At 52.2% G+C, this 18,407-nt stretch overlaps 2 protein-coding genes across 34 annotated transcripts in view; one reads left to right on the top strand and one right to left on the bottom strand.

Annotated features, from left to right (window-relative positions):
• The first annotated feature begins 700 nt into the window (after positions 1-700).
• Positions 701-12,114, top strand: CD74 (CD74 molecule). Of its 2 annotated transcripts, none has more exons than XM_008987870.5 (8): positions 701-847; positions 6,492-6,664; positions 6,865-6,944; positions 7,522-7,584; positions 8,654-8,749; positions 9,064-9,151; positions 11,136-11,198; positions 11,520-12,114. In XM_008987870.5, the coding sequence occupies exons 1-8, from the start codon at positions 771-773 to the stop codon at positions 11,525-11,527; spliced, it is 648 nt and encodes a 215-aa protein (XP_008986118.1). In that variant the 5' UTR covers positions 701-770; the 3' UTR covers positions 11,528-12,114. The 2 variants fall into 2 exon arrangements, with proteins under 2 accessions (XP_008986118.1, XP_008986108.1); XM_008987860.5 differs by having other exon boundaries at positions 736-847; positions 11,517-12,114.
• The window catches only part of TCOF1 (treacle ribosome biogenesis factor 1), a 44,864-nt gene continuing 36,346 nt past the window's right edge, over positions 9,890-18,407 (bottom strand). For 16 of the 32 annotated variants that reach the window (XM_035288440.3, XM_035288469.3, XM_035288451.3 and 13 more), the window contains 4 exons: positions 16,748-17,296; positions 15,128-15,224; positions 14,507-14,557; positions 9,890-13,747 (listed from right to left, as the gene is read on the bottom strand). In XM_035288440.3, coding sequence (XP_035144331.1) covers positions 13,600-13,747; positions 14,507-14,557; positions 15,128-15,224; positions 16,748-17,296 — 845 coding nt within the window. In that variant the 3' untranslated portion in view covers positions 9,890-13,599. Of the gene's footprint in view, positions 13,748-14,506; positions 14,558-15,126; positions 15,225-16,747; positions 17,297-18,407 lie in introns of those variants that run through there. The other 16 variants (XM_078362945.1, XM_078362981.1, XM_078362990.1 and 13 more) reach the window with 2 other exon arrangements.

Raw genomic sequence — 18,407 nt, 5'->3', positions numbered from 1 at the left:
CCAGCTAATTTTTTGTAATTTTTAGTAGAGACGGGGTTTCACCATGTTGACCAGGATGGTCTCGATCTGCCGACCTCGTGATCCACCCGCCTCGGCCTCCCAAAGTGCTGGAATTACAGGATTGAGCCACCGCGCCCGGCCGGCTGGTTTTTCTTTTGTTAACTTTTGTTTTTAGAAGAATGTCTCAACCAAGAACCTAAACAGGGAAAGAAAAGAAAGGCTTTTTCCCCAGTAGGTAGTCCAAACTTCCTCTGCATTTTTGAGATGACATAACTGAGGCTAGAGAAGAGGGTTTGTCTAAGCTCACGGAGGGGGCACAGCCCCTCTCTGCGTCCACTCATCTGCAGATGAGAAGGGGAGACAAACAAAGGCGACTTCTGCTTCAAAGTGCTTTCCTGTCTAGGAAGTAGACATTTGCCTGTTTCTTGAAGCATCCGAAGAGCCTTATGAATCCAAAGGTCTGCCCAGAAACAAGTGATGAGGGCCTTGGGCAGCCAATGGGATCACGCTGGCCTTTCTACCTGCCTGGGGAGCACCCCGGCTCCACATCCTGCCCCGCAAAAGGCAGCTTCACCAAAGTGGGGTATTTCCAGCTTTGTGGCTTTCACTTCCACATCTACCAAGTCGGGGGGAGTGGCCTCCTGTGGACGAATCAGGTTTCTCCCCAGCACCAACTTTAAGAGGTGAGCCAGGGGTTCAGGGTCCCATATACACAGCAGCAGCAGCAGCAGCAGCAGCAGGAACTGTTGGGAAGATCAGAAGCCAGAGTCATGGACGACCAGCGCGACCTTATCTCCAACAATGAGCAACTGCCCATGTTGGGCCAGCGCCCTGGAGCCCCTGAGAGGTACGTGTGAGCACCAAGAAAGGGCACACAAATCCTGGACTGCAGAGCTGTGTGCATATGCTGGAAGAAGCACTGGCCAGGAGTCACAGGAAAGAGGGATTCAGGCTCTGGCTCTAACAGTAACTTTTTGGGTGATTTTGAGCAAGTCTTTGGCCTGCTCTGGGTTCCCGCTCCCTCTCTTGGCAAATGAGGGGGTTCCTTTAGAGCAGGAGTTTGTAACTTTCCTTGCATCAGACCCCCTCCTTCTGATAAGCAGAAGAGAGCCTGGATTCTCTCCCTAGAGTTTCACATGCTATCCAGGGGCTTTGCAGACCCCCCTGAGGCTGGGCCGTGATGCTAGGTTCAAGACCTTGGACCAGGTTGGGTGTGGTGGCTCTCGCTTGTAACCCCAGCACTTTGGGAGGTTGAGGTGGGCAGATCACCTGAGGCCAGGAGTTCGAGAACAGACTGGCCAATATGTTGAAATCCCATCTCTACTAAAAATACAAAACTTAGCCAGGTGTGGTGGTGTACACATGTAGTCCCAGCTACTCGCGAGGTTGAGGCATGAGGATCACTTGAATCGTCTTGGCAGTGAGCCAAAATGGCGCCACTGTACCCCAGCTTGGGCAACAGAGTAACACTGTGTCTCAAAAAATAAAATAAATAAAAATAAACACCTTGGAACAGACTTTGAAAATGTTCAAGATCCCAGTGGAGAAACAGGGTTTCTTTCTTTTTTTTTTGAGACAGTCTCACTCTTTCAACCAGGCTGGATTGCAGTGGCGCAATCTCAGCTCACTGCAACCTCCGCCTCTTGGGTTCAAGTGATTCTCCTGCCTCAGCCTCCTGAATAGCTGGGATTACAGGCACACACCACCACGCCCATTTAATTTTTGTATTTTTAGTAGAGACGAGGTTTCACCATGTTAGTCAGGCTGGTCTTGAACTCCTGACCTCGTGATCCGCCTGCCTCCACCTGCCTCAGCCTCCCAAAGTGCTGAGATTACAGGAGTGAGCCACCGCGCTCAACTGAGAAACAGGGTTTCTAAAAGAGGATGGTAGAAGCAGTTCTTTGCAGAGTTCCCTCCTGATTACCACGGATCAGGGGAATGATACTTGCAGGTGTCTGTAGAGTAGATGGAAATGTCTGCCATCACAGGAGGGATTGCGAGATGCTGGGGGCAGGCAAGAAAGGAGGGACAGGATCTGGTTAAATTTCTGGAGGGGACTCAGGGTTGATGGGGGTCATGTCCCTGCCTGTGCCCCTCTCCCTTGCAGCCAGAGGCCAGCACAGCCATCCAGAGGACCCCAGGTCCCGCCTCCCAGCCCCTAAATAGCCTCACCCATGTGTTTCCCTTAAAAAGGGCTAGAAGGCTATTACCCCAATGCTCCTGCTACCTACAGTCTCCAAAAAGCCATTTGGAATCTACAGGGACTTACGGCTAGGTGTGATGTCAGCTGTTGCCAGGCAGAATGGGGTTTGAGAGAGCCCTCTTCGTTCCGGGGAACAAGGTAACTTGATGCAGACCATTAGAGCTGTGGCCTGTGAAAACCCCAGGGAATCCCACAGCAAGGAGGGCAGACTCCTTTGTGAGGACTGGATTCTGGTCTAGGCCATGGGTAACCTTGGATAAATCACTGCCTCTCCGTGAGCCTCAGTAATAATAATAATAGCCATAATAGTTCCCATCCACTGTGTACCTGTCACCAGGCCTCAGCCACCATTAGTTAGTACTGTGATTATTTGTAGGACACATACCTAAAGGCTAACCTCAATTTTAATTCTCACAGTCACCCTATGAGTTAGGTACTTTTATGGACCCTTTTTACAGAAGAGGAAATTGAGGCTCACATTGGTAAGTGACTTACCCAAGTAATCATAGCTAGTGAGTGGTCGGAGGCAGAATTTGAACCAGGGCTAGTCTGATATCAAGGTGTGAGCTCACACCTCCATCTAGCCCCCTTTTAGAGGTGCATTTTGTGGGAAGGGGAGGTGGGACCCCTCTGAGCTCAGACCACCCAGTGACTTACAGACCCAGGTGGGCTCAGTGTTCAGAGAGCATGCCCCCTTGTCTAATCCTTGTCTAGTTTTCTCTTTATTCAGTTACTGCTTCTAAAGCTGGCCATGTGTGCTTAGGCCATTCCAGACTGGAACCTGTTTTGGAGGCTTTTGTGAACACTTCTGCCTGGCAACACCTGTGTCATGATTCTTGGTAGCTCTGGTTGGCTCCTGACTTTGTTTTTTTTAAATTCCAGAAGGTAGTGTAAATGAGGAAATAAAGGGAGGGGGGTGACAAGAGTTGGCACTCTACCAGAACAAGGGGCAGGCGTTCAAGATGCATAAAGAGGAAGAAAAGCAGATGCTAAACTTAACTACGAACTCCCCTGAGAATCTCACTGAGTGTAATTTATTTATAGAGTGCTAACAATGTGCTAGGTGTGGAGCCAAGAGCTTTACCCTCATCATCTGATTTAACGTAACAGCCTTTGGAGCAGATGTTCTTACCCAGATTTACTCACACAGAGGGTTAAGCAGCTTAGATGGTCCCAGAACCAAAGGACTCCCCAGAGCCAGGATTCCAATCCAGGTTATGTGGTCTTGTCTTCGGGGTGAATCTCTAGATTCTTAGGCCTTCTGAGGAACTGTGGTGCAGAGAGGAGAAGGTACTTCCCCATGTCACATGTGGGAGGTACAGATGGGACTAGAATTGTGTGTGGGGTTGCAGAAGCACTGAACAGGTGGAAGATAAGGCTGGAGAGCCTGAACTCAGGCCAGGGTACCGCTATTTCTTGGGAAGGCCAAGAAATAGAATTTGTTTTCCCTTCCTATCTGGTCTCTCCACTTTCCCGGCGTTGAGATTTTGCTGTTTCCTTCCAGAATAACTCTCCCTTGGGCTGGACCTTAGCCCAAAGCACAGACTGGCAAGCAGCAAGCCAATGAGAATAAGGCAGTCTGTGATGTCATGGGTTACCAGGCAGAAAGGTCTCCTGGAGTTTCCCAAACCATCCAGGCGTAGGCAGGGTTTAGCCTTATCCTGGCAGTCCCCAATGGGTCTTAGTCCATTTTGTGCCACTTTAACAGAATACTACCGACTGTGTAATTTATCAAAAACGAATTTATTTCTCACAGTTCTGGAGGGGCTTTCTTTTTGTGTGTTTGTGTGTGTCTCTGTGTGTGTTGTTTTTTTCTTTTTAGAGACACAGTCTCACTCTATTCCCCAGGCTGGAGTGCAGTGGTGTGATCTCGGCTCACTGCAACCTCCACCTCCCAGGTTCAAGCAATTCTTCTCCTTAGACTCCTGAGTAGCTGGGATTACAAGTGCCCAAGACCACGCCCAGCTAATTTTTATATTTTTAGTTGAGATGGGGTTTCACCATGTTGGCCAGGCTGGTCTCGAACTCCTGACCTCAGGTGATCCTCCTGCCTTGGCCTCCCAAAATGCTGGGATTACAGGTGTGAACCACCACACCCAGCCTAGCTTTCCTTTTTTTTTGAGACGGAGTTTTCACTCTTGTTACCCAGGCTGGAGTGCAATGGCGTGATCTTGGCTCACCGCAACCTCCGCCTCCTGGGTTCAGGCGATTCTCCCGCCTCAGCCTCCTGAGTAGCTGGGATCACAGGCACGAGCCACCATGCCCAGCTAATTTTTTGTATTTTTAGTAGAGACAGGGTTTCACCATGTTGACCAGGATGGTCTCCATCTCCTGACCTTGTGATCCATCCGCTTTGGCCTCCCAAAGTGCTGGGATTACAGGCGTGAGCCACCGCACCCAGCCCTTTTTTTTTTTTTTTTTTGAGACAGTCTCCTTCTGTCACCCAGGCTGGAGTGCAGTGGAGCAATCTTGGCTCACGGCAACCTCTGCCTATCAGGTTCAAGTGATTCTTCCACCTCAGCCTCCCAAGTAGGTGGGACTAGAGGTGCGTGCCACCATGCCTGGCTAATTTTTTTTTGTATGTTTTGTAGAGACAGGGTTTTGCTGAGGCGGGTGGATTACTTGAAGCCAACATGGTCTTCAACTCCTGGCCTCAAGTAATCCACCCGCCTCAGCCTCCCAAAGTGCTGGAATTACAGGTGTGAGCCACTGTGCCCGGCCTGGTGAGGGACTTCCTTGATGTGTCCTCACATGGTGGAAAGCAGAAGGGCAAGAGAGAACCAATTCCTTCCATCAAGTCCTCTTTTATTTTGGACACAGAGTCTCACTCTGTTGCCAGGCTGGAGTGCTGTGGTGCAATCTCAGTTTACTGCAACCTCCTACTTCCTAGTTCAAGCGATGCTCCAGCTTCAGCCTTCCAAGTAGCTGGGATGACAGGCACGCGTCACCATGCCCAGCTAATTTTTGTATTTTTAGTATAGACCATGTTGGCCAGGATGATCTCGATCTCCTGACCTTGTGATCTGCCTGCCTCAGCCTCCCAAAGTGCTGGGATTACAGGCGTGAGCCACTGCACCTGGCCATTCGTCAAGCCCTCTTACAGGGCACATAATCCCATTAATGAGAGAGAAGCCTCAACACCTTCACATTGGCAACACGTGGATTTTGGAGGGGACCCCTTCAAACCACAGCAGGGTCCTAGGAGTCCCACCCCTGGGGCGAGTCAGAGAACAAATCAGAAACTCCCAAGATACAGGGCAGGATCCTTACACCCCCTGTATTGCAACATAGCATGCACTCCCATAATCACATCCAAGGCCCATAGATACAAGGGCTCACAGGTCTGAGGGCCTGGATGGTGAGTCCAGGGAGCGTGAGAAACTCATCCAGGCCACGCAGGCTCAGGCACGTAGACCCCTGCCCACACCCTGCAGGGTGGATATTACCATTTGAAATACTTTGGTGGTGGCAGCGAGACCTTGCTTAAAAGAAGCAGCCTACCAAATACTGGAATTGCAGAGGTGAAGGGCACCTATGTGACAAGTAAGGGAACAGAGGCACACAGATTGGCAGGGACATGCTCAAAGACACATGAAGAGCCTGGGCAAAGGATGGTCCTAGAGTGGGTGGTGCCTGGCCCTACTTCAGCCTGATGTTGCCAATGCTCCCCCAACCTACTCCTAAAATGCCCAGTCCCCACTTCCCCTTTTCAGGTGGGACACATTTTCTGCTGTCCCGGTCCCATTTCCTTTCCTTTTCTCCTTAAATCTGATCTCATTGTGGGGGTGGGAGGTTGGGCAGATGGGTGAAGACCATCTTCCCCTTACTTGGTAAGTACATACAATTTTTTTTTTTTTGTCAATTAAAAAAAAATAACATATCTGGTTGATCCTGCCAGTAGAAAACCAAAACCAAAACCAAACCCGTTCCCCTTGAGGGCAGCCCTGATCCTCAGGAGATCCTCGCAGCAAAGGGAGGACACAAAAGTCCAGAGAGGACAAGTAGTGTGGTGGCTCTTTGCTCTTCTTTCTTCAACTCAGGCCTAGGGCAGCTGCACGGTCTCTGCCTGGGAGGACTTCAGGTGCATCAGTGGTTGGAAGGAGGGGTGGGGCGAGGTCTTCAAGCTGCATTTCCACAGCCAGCTTGTTTGTGCCTCAAGTGCACTGTTTGTTAGGGGTGGCTTAGGGGGCTGATGGAGATGGGGGATACATTTCCCCATTGCCAGCCAGCCCTTGGGGCAGCCACCACTGTGGATTCTCCTCTGACCTATCCTCCCCGTCTCTCACAGCAAGTGCAGCCGCGGAGCCGTGTACACAGTCTTCTCCATCCTGGTGGCTCTGCTCCTGGCTGGCCAGGCCACCACCGCCTACTTCCTGTACCAGCAGCAGGGCCGGCTGGACAAACTGACGGTCACCTCCCAGAACCTGCAGCTGGAGAATCTGCGCATGAAGCTTCCCAAGCGTGTGTGCACTACTCCATCCTGACACCCCCCCACCTCTTACTGTCCCTTACCTCAGACGCTGCCATCCCTGCACCCAGCTGGGGCCACTGTCCTCTCCCTCTGGTTTGGGACTCCCGCCACTGCTCATCTGGACCTGGGATCTGATACCCTTCTCCCTGGGCACTGGGGCCACACTTATCCTTGTTCCCTGTCCCCACAGCTGCCAAGCCTTTAAGCCAGATGCGCATGGCCACCCCACTGCTGATGCAGGCGCTGCCCATGGCGGGCCTGCCCCAGAAGGTAAGGACAGCCCCAGTATGATGAGAGGGGCAAGGTTACCCTGCCTGGATGTAGGACAGTACCAAGGGGAGGGGTAGGGAGAGGCAGGGAAGAGAGCCCAGTTGGGGAGGGGTCCTTTACTGCTCGGGGAGGCACAGTGCCTGCATCAGGAAGAATAGGGCTTCCCAGGTGTGGAGGGTGCAGGTGAAGAAGAGTCTCTTGGTGCCATCCCTGGGAAGAAGGCTCAGCCCTCTATAGTTTACAAAGTGCTACTCATTTCCCATAGCATCTCACTGTCCCCTCCCATTCTCAAAGCCCTTGCTATCATGTATCGACAATGCTTTTATTCACAAAAGTGTGCTGTAGACAAAACTCTGGGCAGGAAAGCTTATGACAGTTTGACCAATGAGGACACTGAGGCAGGAAGCTAAAGTGACTTTCTCGAGCTCTCATGTTTGAAGGTGGCAGAGATGGACTCACTGACCAAGTGCCTGGGATTTCAGACTCTTACCTAGATCCCACCAAGTGGTACCTGCTCCACCCCTCTCCCCTGCTCTGGGGACTTGTGCTGGTAATCTTCTGTTCCTTCCTCCTACAGCCCATGCAGAATGCCACCAAGCATGGCAACATGACGGAGGACCATGTGATGCACTTGCTCCTGGTGAGTACAGGGAGCCAGCTGGCTGGCCCCGCTTGCCCACCCAGGACCCCGGCCAGGCTGAGCTCCAAGGCCTGTATACCTGGCTCATGGCACTTTCAATATGTGCTCTCTGGATTACTGAATACAAGGATGACCCTTAAATGTTCTATGTAGTCTGGCCTCTGCATTTTTGAGATAGAGAAACAGGCTGGGCTGGGTGCGGTGGCTCATGCCTGTAATCCCAGCACTTTGGGAGGCCAAGGTGGGTGGATCACCTTAAGTCAGGAGTTCGAGACCAGACTGGCCAACATGGTGAAACCCTATCTCTACTAAAAATACAAAAATTAGCTGGGTGTGGTTGCGGGCACCTGTAATCCCAGCTACTCGGAAGGCTGAGGCAGGAGAATCGCTTGAACCCAGGAGTGGAGGTTGCAGTGAACTGAGATCATCACACCACTGCACTCCAGCCTGAGTGACAAGAGAGATACTCTGTCAAAAAAGAAAAAGAAAAAGAAACTGAGGCTCAAAGCTTGGAAGTGACTTGCTCAAGACACCTTTTTTTTTCCTCCTGGGGCCTCAAATTTATACTACATGTCTATTCTGTGCCAGGCACTGTGCAAAGCTCTGGGCCCACAATGGGGAGCAACTGGACCCAACTCCTGAAGCCATGGGGATCCCAGGCTAGTGTAGGAGACAGACAATTGACCAGATGATGACAGAAGTGCAGGGGGCTTTGTGAGGGAAGAGGCAGAGGACTCAGCTGGGGCAGTCAAGTTTGGGTCCTCACCTTCTGGAGCAGGTGAGACTTGAAAGCTGAGCAGCCCTGTGCAGGGAGGAGACTGGGGCTTGTTGGTAGAGCTAGCCTGGAATCTGAAACTCAGTTCCCAGCCCTGGAGTCTTGCTGTTCTACAGCTGGACTGCTCTTACCCCGCCGCTCCCATCCCATCATGGCTGAGGTCCAGGGTTTAGGCTTGGTGCAGGTCTGGTTCATTCCTCAGAATGGAAGACCAAGGGAATGTGGGCTACACATGTCACACTGCCTGCCAGAGAGCTCTTTTTGAACCATCCTTCCTGCCCTGCTACCCTGTAGAATGCTGACCCCCTGAAGGTATATCCGCCGCTGAAGGGGAGCCTCTCAGAGAACCTGAAACACCTTAAGAACACGATGGAGACCATGGACTGGAAGGTCAGCAAGTTCCCCTGCATGGGAACTGTCTCTCACCTGATGTGTAGGGCAGGGCTGGGAGAGGTGGGGTGAGGGTGGGCTGGGGAAGCCATTCTCAGGAAGCTGAAGGTGTTTACCAGCACTTCCAAAGTTTGGACACTGCAGAATGTGTGGGTTCAGCCCCATGGGTCTTTAAGGGGGAACCAGGCTGCAGCTGGACCCAGGTGTTGGGGCCCTATTTGGCCCTGCATGTTTCTGTCCCCAGGGGAAAAGCCAGGTAGTGTAGGGGCTTGATGGTGGCCATTGAACCTGACCTTCGTCTCTATCCCTATTAGGTCTTTGAGAGCTGGCTGCACCATTGGCTCTTGTTTGAAATGAGCAAGCACTCTCTGGAGCAAAAGCCCACTGAGGCTCCACCAAAAGGTATAGGGAGTGGGAGTTTTAGGGTGCCAGGGGTACTCTCCTGGGGGGGTCTCACTCCCTGGCCCCAGCACCACAGACCCTCCCATCCTCTCAGCTCTCACTTCCGTCTCTCCTGTCTGTTCCTTCTTGGTTTGGCTGTCCTCTGCCCCCAGGCCATCCCCATCTTGTCTAAGGGTTCCTAAGGGCCCACAAAGGCCTGTCACCAGAGGGTACAGGTGACCTCTCTCATGGAGGATGGCACCATATAGGGGGCCTGGAGCAAAACCAGCCCAAAACACCCCAGGAAGGAATCCTTGTAATCCAGAGTTGCAGCACTGCCTACAACTCCAGTGAGGGCACCAAGGTCACAGCTGCTTGCCAAGAGAGCCTTGCAAGTTTCCCACCTCATGGACAACACAGACTAGGATGGTTTTAGCCCCAAAGCCAAACAGTGCTGTTTCTAGCATGGTGCTGTCTCTAATTGGCTATGTAACTTTGGGCCAAGTCTCCTTCCTTCTGGGATTCAGGGTCCTGAAGTAGATCAAAGGCCATCCTGCCCGGGGCCTCAGTTTCTGCATCAGATTCATAGAAGGCACCTTACACGCGACCTCTACCAACTCCTAGCTGATGCTTTATTAAACCCCTCTAAGACATCTCAAACAAATGGTAACCCTCATTTCTGCCTGGGAACTCCCAGTAACAGCAAGCTTAGACTTACCAAGATGCCCATCGCTATTCTCTAGAAATCAGAATTGCAAGTACAATTCCAAACTGTAATTTTATTTATTTTTTTTGAGACGGAGTCTGTCATCCAGGCTGGACTGCAGTGGTGCCATCTCGGTTCACTGCAAAGTCCTCCAGCTCCCAGGTTCAATCAATTCTCCTGCTTCAGCCTCCTGAGTAGCTGGGATTACAGGCAGGCACCATCATGCCCAACTAATTTTTGTTTTAGTAGAGACTGGGTTTCACCATGTTGGCCAGGCTGGTCTTGAATTCCTGACCTCAAGTGATCTGCCCACCTCAGCCTCATAAAGTGATGGGTTTACAGGCATGAGCCACTGTGCCTGGCCCCAAACTGCAATGGGCTTTGAGTGTCGGAAGAAGTCATCAACTTCTGAGGTGAAATGGACACACAGCCATTCACTTCCTTCTTGATCTCAGACCTTGTTGGTCTAGGCCTCAGGCCTGTTTTCTCATCCGTGTAATGGCTGGAGTGAGTAAAGCCACTTGGAAAGATGGCATTAGGCCCACAGCAGTGGTGTGTGGGTCTCTGGCTCTGCTCACACCCTGGTTCAGAGCTCACTCACTCACTGTGTCCTCATCATACCTGTCGCTTCAGCACTGACCAAGTGCCAGGAAGAGGTCAGCCACATCCCTGATGTCCACCCGGGTTCGTTCCGTCCCAAGTGCGACGAGAATGGCAACTATCTGCCACTCCAGTGCTATGGGAGCATCGGCTACTGCTGGTGCGTCTTCCCCAACGGCACAGAGGTCCCCAACACCAGAAGCCGCGGGCACCATAACTGCAGTGGTAAGCAGTGGCTACTGTGCCAGTGTCAGAGGACCAGGAAGTACTAGGAAGGTTGAGGAGCAAGAGATCCCCTCTGAAGCACAAGGGGCCAGGACACCCGGGATGGCAGCTCCTGTGGGCAGCCACATAGTCATGTGTCCAGCCCTTTATCCATCCACCCATGTGTGCATTCCTATTACCCATTTATCATCTCTCCTCTTACATCCACTCATCTCTTACATTTGTTCACTTATCCATCAGTCCTTTCACCTGATTTTCATTCATCCATGCACCATCCTCTAGCATCCAGGAGTCCTACAGACCCGCCATCTCATTTCATCACTCCTCTCACTCAAGCCCCCATTATACCTCTTCGTTGCTGTTTGCAGCTGTCCTTCCCTTGGCACCTGCTTTGGTGGGAAGTGCTGCCTTCAGGCATCTAGGGTTGGATAGGCTGCATTTCAAGTAACAAATGGACTTGCTGCTCCTTTGCAGAGTCACTGGAACTGGAGGACCCATCGTCTGGGCTGGGTGTGACCAAGCAGGATCTCGGCCCAGGTAAGGGCCTTGCAGAGGGGCATCTGGTCACCAGCAGCTCATCCCCAGCAGGGCCAGCTCCTTTGTGGGCAGGTGAAGGAATGTGACCCTGGGCTACTCTCCAACATCCCTGGGATGACCATTTCACAGATGAGGAACATCAGATGAGGGTTGGGGGGCTGTGGGTTTATACAAATCCATGATGGTTATTACTTGGACCCTAGCAGGGGACAGGGGAGGGTGGACAGTCCTCACCTGCTCTGCAGGTCCAGGATTTTAGGAAGGGGCAAAGACAACAAATGGATGACCCCAACCTCAACTTGCTGCTTCTCTCTCCAGTAGCCATGTGAGAACGGCAGAGGTGGTCTCCAGCATCCCACTGGCCCTGCACAGCCACAGCTTTCTTGCTCCCTTTGGCCCCCAGCCCCTCCCCCATCTCCCACCCTGTACCTCATCCCATGAGACCTGGTGCCTGGCTCTCCGTCACCCCTGGACATGACAAACCAAGTCGGAACAGCAGATAATGATGCAGGAGGGCCCTGCTGCCCAATCTCCATTTGTCAACAGGGGTGTGAGGTCCCAGGAGGTAGCCAGAAGCTAGACAGACATCACAGCAGCCTCTGACACGGGGCTCCGAGATCTAGGCCCATGAATGAGGTGGGAAGGCACAGGGAGAAGGGATAACCCTACCCCCAGACCCCAGGCTGGACAGGCTTGCTGTTCTCTCCCCTCTGGCCTTCGGCCTCAGCTTTCCTAGCCTATCTACCTGTAGGCCAAGCCACTCTCTTCCCTTTCCCCTCCATCACTCCCCAAGAAAGAGCCAAGATTCCCTACCCATAATCCTTTCTGCTGACCCCTGGTTCCCTCTGCTCAGTCGAGCTTGTCATCAGCTCTCAGGGCCATAGCTCATGTTAGAATAAAAAGTAGTAAGTAGAAACACTCTGGCTCCTGGCTCGTCTGTTGGGATCCAGTTCATTTATCCTAAGGAGGTAACTAAAGATCCTAAACGTGTCATTTGGGTGGGACAATGCGGTCCAAAGAACTGACAGAGATGCCTGCAAGGCCTGCAGTCTTGGACATAGATATACTTGACTACATGTTGAACACACACGAGCACTCTTTACTTCCAAAAAGAAATAAGCTCTTGCCTAGTTTTTTAAGCACAAGCTCCTCTTGGTACAGCTTTCATTTTCCTACGTCCCCAATTTCATTTCTATACTAAGAACAGTGCGAATGTGAAGACAGATGGCAACCAAGACGGGGCCTCAGTGTCAGGGATGGACAGGAAGTGAGGGACTGTGGAGAACTGGGCACCCATGCCCTACCTAAGGGGCCAACTGCTACTCAGCTCTATCTGGTTGCTGCCAGGAGGGAGCACAGCCCCCCTGCTGCCAGATGTTGTCTTTTTAAGAGGAGCCAAACATCAAGAACTGCAGGGTCTCCAACACCTCCAGCCCTGCATTCCTTTTCTGCACTACCTCTGGCTGTTTCCAGAGGCAAAAGCTTTGGAGACGCCTCTAGCACCCCTGGTGTTTTATATGATTCTGGGCCTAGGGAAGTGGGCTTCTGCATTTCCAGGATGGAGCAGGAGACCTCCTTTGCTACCCCTCCCCTCCTTCATTCCACACACAAGACGTCATCCCATGTCATGTCTTTCATATTCATCTGCTTCTTGCCCCCCCACCACAGAACCATGGTGAGCTCGATGTGAGGGACAACTCACCACTCCTGATTCTCCTAGACCTGCTGTCTGCCACAGCTATTCTCCATCACGCACCTCAAGAGAGCCTGCCCCTAGCTCAAGGCTTCTCAGGCCCCCTTCCATTTCTTGTCTTTGGGTATTTGCGTGACTTACTCTGGCAACAGGAAATCAACCATGACTATCCTTTAGTTTAGATGTCACCTCATCCAGGAAGCCTTCCCTGCCAATTCGGCATTTCATTGCATCTCTTTCTCAAACTCACCGCCTGTCCCACTAACCGTGGTCACCTACAGCCTCAACACACATGCAAGAAGGAATCCCAAGTGTTGGCGAGATGGTCCCTTCCAAGAAACCTGTGCCCCAGATGCACTGGGAACCTGAACCTTTCCTCCAAGTCTTTTATTTTTTTGAGTTCTTTAAAAAAAAAAAAAAAAACCAATAAAAATACAACCAAAAGAACTGACGAGAGGAAGACAAAGCCTCAGGATCAGCCAGAGACCGAGCGGCACGGGATGAGGCACAGGTCGGGCCTAGCTGGATCTGTGGAGCAAGGTGGTGGGAAGTCCTGAGGCCTTTGGGCATGGGGGGTCTGCAGAAGGAGGGGTCACTTAAAAAAATACACATACTGTACACATCTATACGAAGCGTCCCTTGTTGGGGGAGTAGGGCGAGGTCATGGGAGCTGGCCCACTTTCTCCTCAGACCAGCCTCCCCGCAGGCTCACTGGCTTGGCCAGTACAGGGACCCCTGCAGCTGGCTATCTTCTGTGGAGCGAGGGGAAGGTAACAATCTATTTCCAACCCATGGTGAGCAGAGGTCCGCGGAGGTCAGAGGCAGGGGGATGGTCACCACTCGGATAGAAAAATCCCTGGGGGAAGGAAACACACCCAGACATCAGATTCTCTGACCTTTTTCCCCTGCAAGGAAAATGAAGCCTGGCATCTCCACTGCAGGGGAGAGGAATTAACCACAGCAGACATTTTTTTAGCAATTGGAACATTCTGGGAACTGGGCTGAGTCCTTCAGCGTTTAGTTTCACATAAGCCTCACCACCAGCCCAGGAGGCGGGCTCTGCCTTGCCCCCATTTACAGGAGGCTGGGTGACCGCAGAGCCATCACAGCCAGTGGAGCAGCTAACTGTCACCACCACTTGGCAGGGCCTGTCCTCCATAGAGAAGCATAGATCCACGGAGACAGCTCATCTTGAGCAAACCATCTTCCTTCCCAAAAGGAAATGCCCCCAAGTTACAGGATCATGAGGAAAAGAAACGCGACAGAAATGAAGGAAAGACCGAGCTGTATCCGATCTCACCTACAAACAGGTTCCATCTCCCAGGGCATAACCCCCTAAAGCATGTACAATCCCTGCACCCAGGGTACACTCAATGTCAGCCACTGCCATTACCATTCTGGATCCTTCTGACGCTGCAGTGCCAGCTCCTGATGTCATCCCACTGGCCCCATGGACCCTTGGCAATAGAACCTCTTTCCCCCGCCTCCTTTCTCCTTGGAGTCCACCGACCAGGGAAGAGGCTCTCTTCCCAGGTCTGCCTGGCTCTCTGGGACTACAGCGGATGCCAGAGCTGTTCTCCAGCCCCGAATGCTCAGGAATGATTGGGAAGCATACCTGTGACTTGTGCTGATGCCCATCATACAGTCTGCTCTGGTGTCTTCTTCTGTGAGGAGGGAAGTGCGAGAAGCTCAGACCTGCAGCTTTTCCCTACCCACTGCTGCCCCAACCTCCTGAGGACTAGTGAATTCCCCCAGAACAAATACTGGGTCTTCAGGGAACCCCCAAAGGCAGAGGCAAACAGATGTTCAGCTCTCCTAAATACAGCTGAGGCCCTGCTGGCCAAGGGGAGAACTTCATCTATATCTGAGGTGCTGAGGTACCAGGCAGTAAGGATAGCCCCTGTTCAGGGCCAGCCTGCCAGCTGAGGCACACACATTCCAGGCAATGCTTCCTCTCACCTGGAAACCTCCACAGTCTACCTGGTTTCCCTGTGCTATGAGGAGTCTCTCCTTCCTTCCCCAACACCCTTCACAGAAGTGGCAGGCCACTTCTATGGCTTCCACGTGCTCAGGGAACATGCCCTGCCAGCCTCTTCCCTGGGTGTGTCACAACTCATGAGGCCCCCACCAGGCCCTGGAAAGGGGAAGGGGGCAGGAACCAGGTCTGGGTATGAGCGAAGGGGCTTGGGTTTGGGTCCGTTTTCTGGCCTGAGACCCTTCAGGAACTCACTCTACCTTTTTTTTCTTTTTCTTCTGGGATAGTGACTCAGGATCTTTGGTTGAGGCCTTTTTTGCTTTCTTCTTCTTTCCCCTTTTTTCCTTGTCTTTTTTTCCTGAGGAAAGAAAGCAAACTTCCTGAACAACAGATGGTAATCCTAAGTGCTGGGGTCAATGTTGAGAGGCGCACAGGGGCAGGGCTCCCAGGATCGTGAAACTTGTCTCTGCTGATGCTGGGTTCCCAGCTCTCCCCACATCACCAGGAGCCATCACAACAGGCTGGCAGGGCCAGGCATGGTGGCTCATGCTTGCAATCCCAGCACTTTGGGAAGCTGAGGCAGGTGGATCACTCAAGCTGAGGAGCTCAAGACCAGCTTGGGCAACACAGTGACCTATCTCTACAAAAAATACAAAAATTAGTTGGGCATGGTGGTGCACGCTTGTGGTCCCAGCGATTTGTGGGGTTGAGGCAAGAGGACGCTTGAGCTTGGGAGGCTGAGGTTGCAGTGAGCTGCGTTCATGACACTGCACTCCAGCCTGGGTGACTGGGCAAGATTCTGACTCAAAAAAATAAAAACAAAACAGGCTGGTGGCCTTGGTGACCACCTAGCAGTGCCAGCTCACCTGCCCCTTGTGGGCCAGCTCATGATTTCTGTCTCATCTATGGACCACCTGAATGACTACCATTTTTCTTTAGGTCAACTCACTTTTTAAAACTGCAACTTTATTTTAAATGGACACTATCTATTCCCCCTGTAAATGGAAATCTAGCACAGTTCTGAGTGCCAAGGGGCTGCAGGTCCTGTATCCTGCTCTGAGGGTGCCTGACTCTTGCTCTAGAATGAGCTGGCTCTTTAGGCATTACTGGCATCTCATACACCCCTTTCCCACCATCCAGGGTGGCGCTTCAGAGTGCTGCCTAGGTTTGACTCTGGTTCCACCTAGTAAAACTCTGTGGCCCTGAACAGCACCTCTACTTCTCTGAGCCTCAGTTTTCTATCTGCTGAGCTTCATTTCTACCTAAATGAGGACCTGCTGCATGCAGAGTCTAGCACAGAGCTCAGTAGAAAGCCAGTGTTACTATGGAGGGAAAACTGAGGTCTAGAGAGAAGATGGGATTTGGCATGAAGATTCTGACAGTCTGGTGTCTGGTCTACTCTGCACTCGGAGTGGCTGGAGAAGCAGGTTCCTGCAAGATCTGCTGCACTGGGCTCAGGGAAAGAGGACATGAATCCTCATCCTTCTGGAGCATTCCTGGCAGTGCTGGCCCTAGTGCTCTGGAACCAAGTCCTGGCTTTGCCACTAACTGCGCCCCCATGACTCTGGACAAACCACTTCTCAGCCTTTTTTGACAGTCTCACTCTGTCTCCCAGGCTGGAGTGCAAGAGTGCGATCTTGGCTTATTGCAGCCTCCGCCTCCTGGGTTCAAGCGATTCTCCTGCCTTAGCCTCCCCAAGTAGCTGGAATTACAGGTGCCCACCACCACGCCCAGCTAATTTTTTGTATTTTTAGGCCAGGCTGGTTTCAGCCTCTCCTTTCTACATGGGAGAAATGAGACTAGGTGCTGGCTCAGGGTCCCTCCTGCCCCCATGAGGTGCCCAGCAGCTCTCGGTGTGGGGCCAGAGAAGTGGTCACTCACTCTTGTCCGATTTCTTCTTCTCCTTCTTGCTCTTTGGGTTGCTTTGATCTCCACCTTCAACCTTCCCCATCCCCTTCTGAAGCTCCTCTTCTGGTTTGTCCTTCACCCCTTGGGAGCCAAGAGGCCCCTTCCCCTTCTTCTCCTTGATGCCACCACTTGCTTTGTCTCTCTTTGCTTTTCCCTTGGAAGTCATGGAGGCCTTTTCCGGAGAGACAGAGGCCTCCCCACCTTCTCCGGCCCCCAGCTTTTTCTTCTTGTTCCTCGCAGCAGGCTGGTCTCCAGACAGCTTCCGCTTGCGGCTCTCCCAGCCCTTCCTGCTGCTCTCCTTGGTGACATCCGCCGCCTTCTTTTTTTCCTGCTCCAGCAGCTCAGTCAGGACCTTCATCACCGAGGCCTGCACCTGGGCCTCGCTCAGGGGCCAGGGTTGGCCCAGGAGGCGCTGGGCAATGTTGCTTTGCAGTGCCAGAGTTGAGGCCTGGGGGATCCCAGCCCCTTTCTTGGGCTTCTGGGACTTCTGAGGTCTGGTGTCTGAGACAGCCTCTTTTCCACCTATGGAGAGAGAATGTGGGGTCACGGATCTGGGATAGTTGGGGGATAAATCTTACAGTACCTAAGAGCGAAGAGGGTGCAGTGAGTGACTCCGCCTTTTCTTACAGAGATGGGGAGAGTAATGCTTGGCGGTCACTCTGCCCCAGCTGGTCTCCTAAGCTCACACCTTTCCACTATTTTCACATTCTGACTTCGTTTCTAACTTACAGCTTTTCCCTGTCTCTTTACACTAAAAACTGAAGTTAGGGTAGGGGACAGAAAATGACTCTACAGTGTTAATGAAAGGGCCTGAAATCTATCAATGAAATGAAGTCAGACAGGAGGGAGATGGAGTCTGGAGCTGGGAGGAAGGAGACCTGGGTACTATATCTGACTTTCCCACTAACTTTCAGTGTGATTCTGGCCAGGACCGATCTCCCAGAACCTCAGTTTCCCTGTCTATAATCTGAGGGGTAGATGAACAGCAAGGCTCCCTATGAAACACTAGATTTATAATGAAAGCAGAGGCCATGCAGTCATTCAATTCATGACTACCCACACTTGGCCCTTCCTGGTCAAGGGGTCCAGGTAAGGTGGGGAGTGCCGGGTACAGTGTATATACACGTGGTGGCTGACTAAGCAGGTTTACTGCCTGCCAGAGAGACTTCTGGTACAGCCTTTGTTTAGAATTTTCCACGCCTCTGCTTGCCTCTGATAATTGTGTGCTGACTACACGTGTAAAAAAAAAACCTTCCACAGCCCCCTCTAAAATGTCTCCTTGTCGCACCGCCTCTCACAAAGAACGCTGGGGAAGAAAGTGAGCAGCAATTCCTCTTCTGACCTAGCCTGGGGCAAGCTGTGGCTGAAAGCCCCATCACTGCATCCCCTTGCCACCTCTAACTTCCCAGGTGACTTGGAGGTCTCTGCCCCATTCTGGGTCTCATGGGCGCAACACTCCTGCATGCTAGGCTCTGAAAGGTGGCTTGGTGGTTTGGCCCTGGAGGTGTTCACCTGGAGGAAGGCCCAGGTGAACACTCCATGTCACACTGAGGCTAGGGCTGCCCCCTGCAGCATGTGGTAAGCCTGGCCCCCCAACCCCACCCAGCATCTCTAGCAACTTTTGGCTCTCTAG

The sequence above is a fragment of the Callithrix jacchus genome, chromosome 2 (assembly GCF_049354715.1).
Source record: "Callithrix jacchus isolate 240 chromosome 2, calJac240_pri, whole genome shotgun sequence".
NCBI lineage: Eukaryota > Metazoa > Chordata > Mammalia > Primates > Cebidae > Callithrix > Callithrix jacchus.
Note: the sequence above shows the minus strand (reverse complement) of the source record. Positions and strands in the feature narration are given on the sequence as shown.

Excerpts from the sequence above, each read along its gene's own strand:
- CD74 (XM_008987860.5), top strand. The coding sequence starts at position 771 with ATGGACGACCAGCGCGACCTTATCTCCAACAATGAGCAACTGCCCATG. Across the intron at positions 6,945-7,521 it reads TGGCGGGCCTGCCCCAGAAG|CCCATGCAGAATGCCACCAA; the intron begins GTAAGGACAGCC and ends TTCCTCCTACAG. Across the intron at positions 7,585-8,653 it reads ATGTGATGCACTTGCTCCTG|AATGCTGACCCCCTGAAGGT; the intron begins GTGAGTACAGGG and ends GCTACCCTGTAG.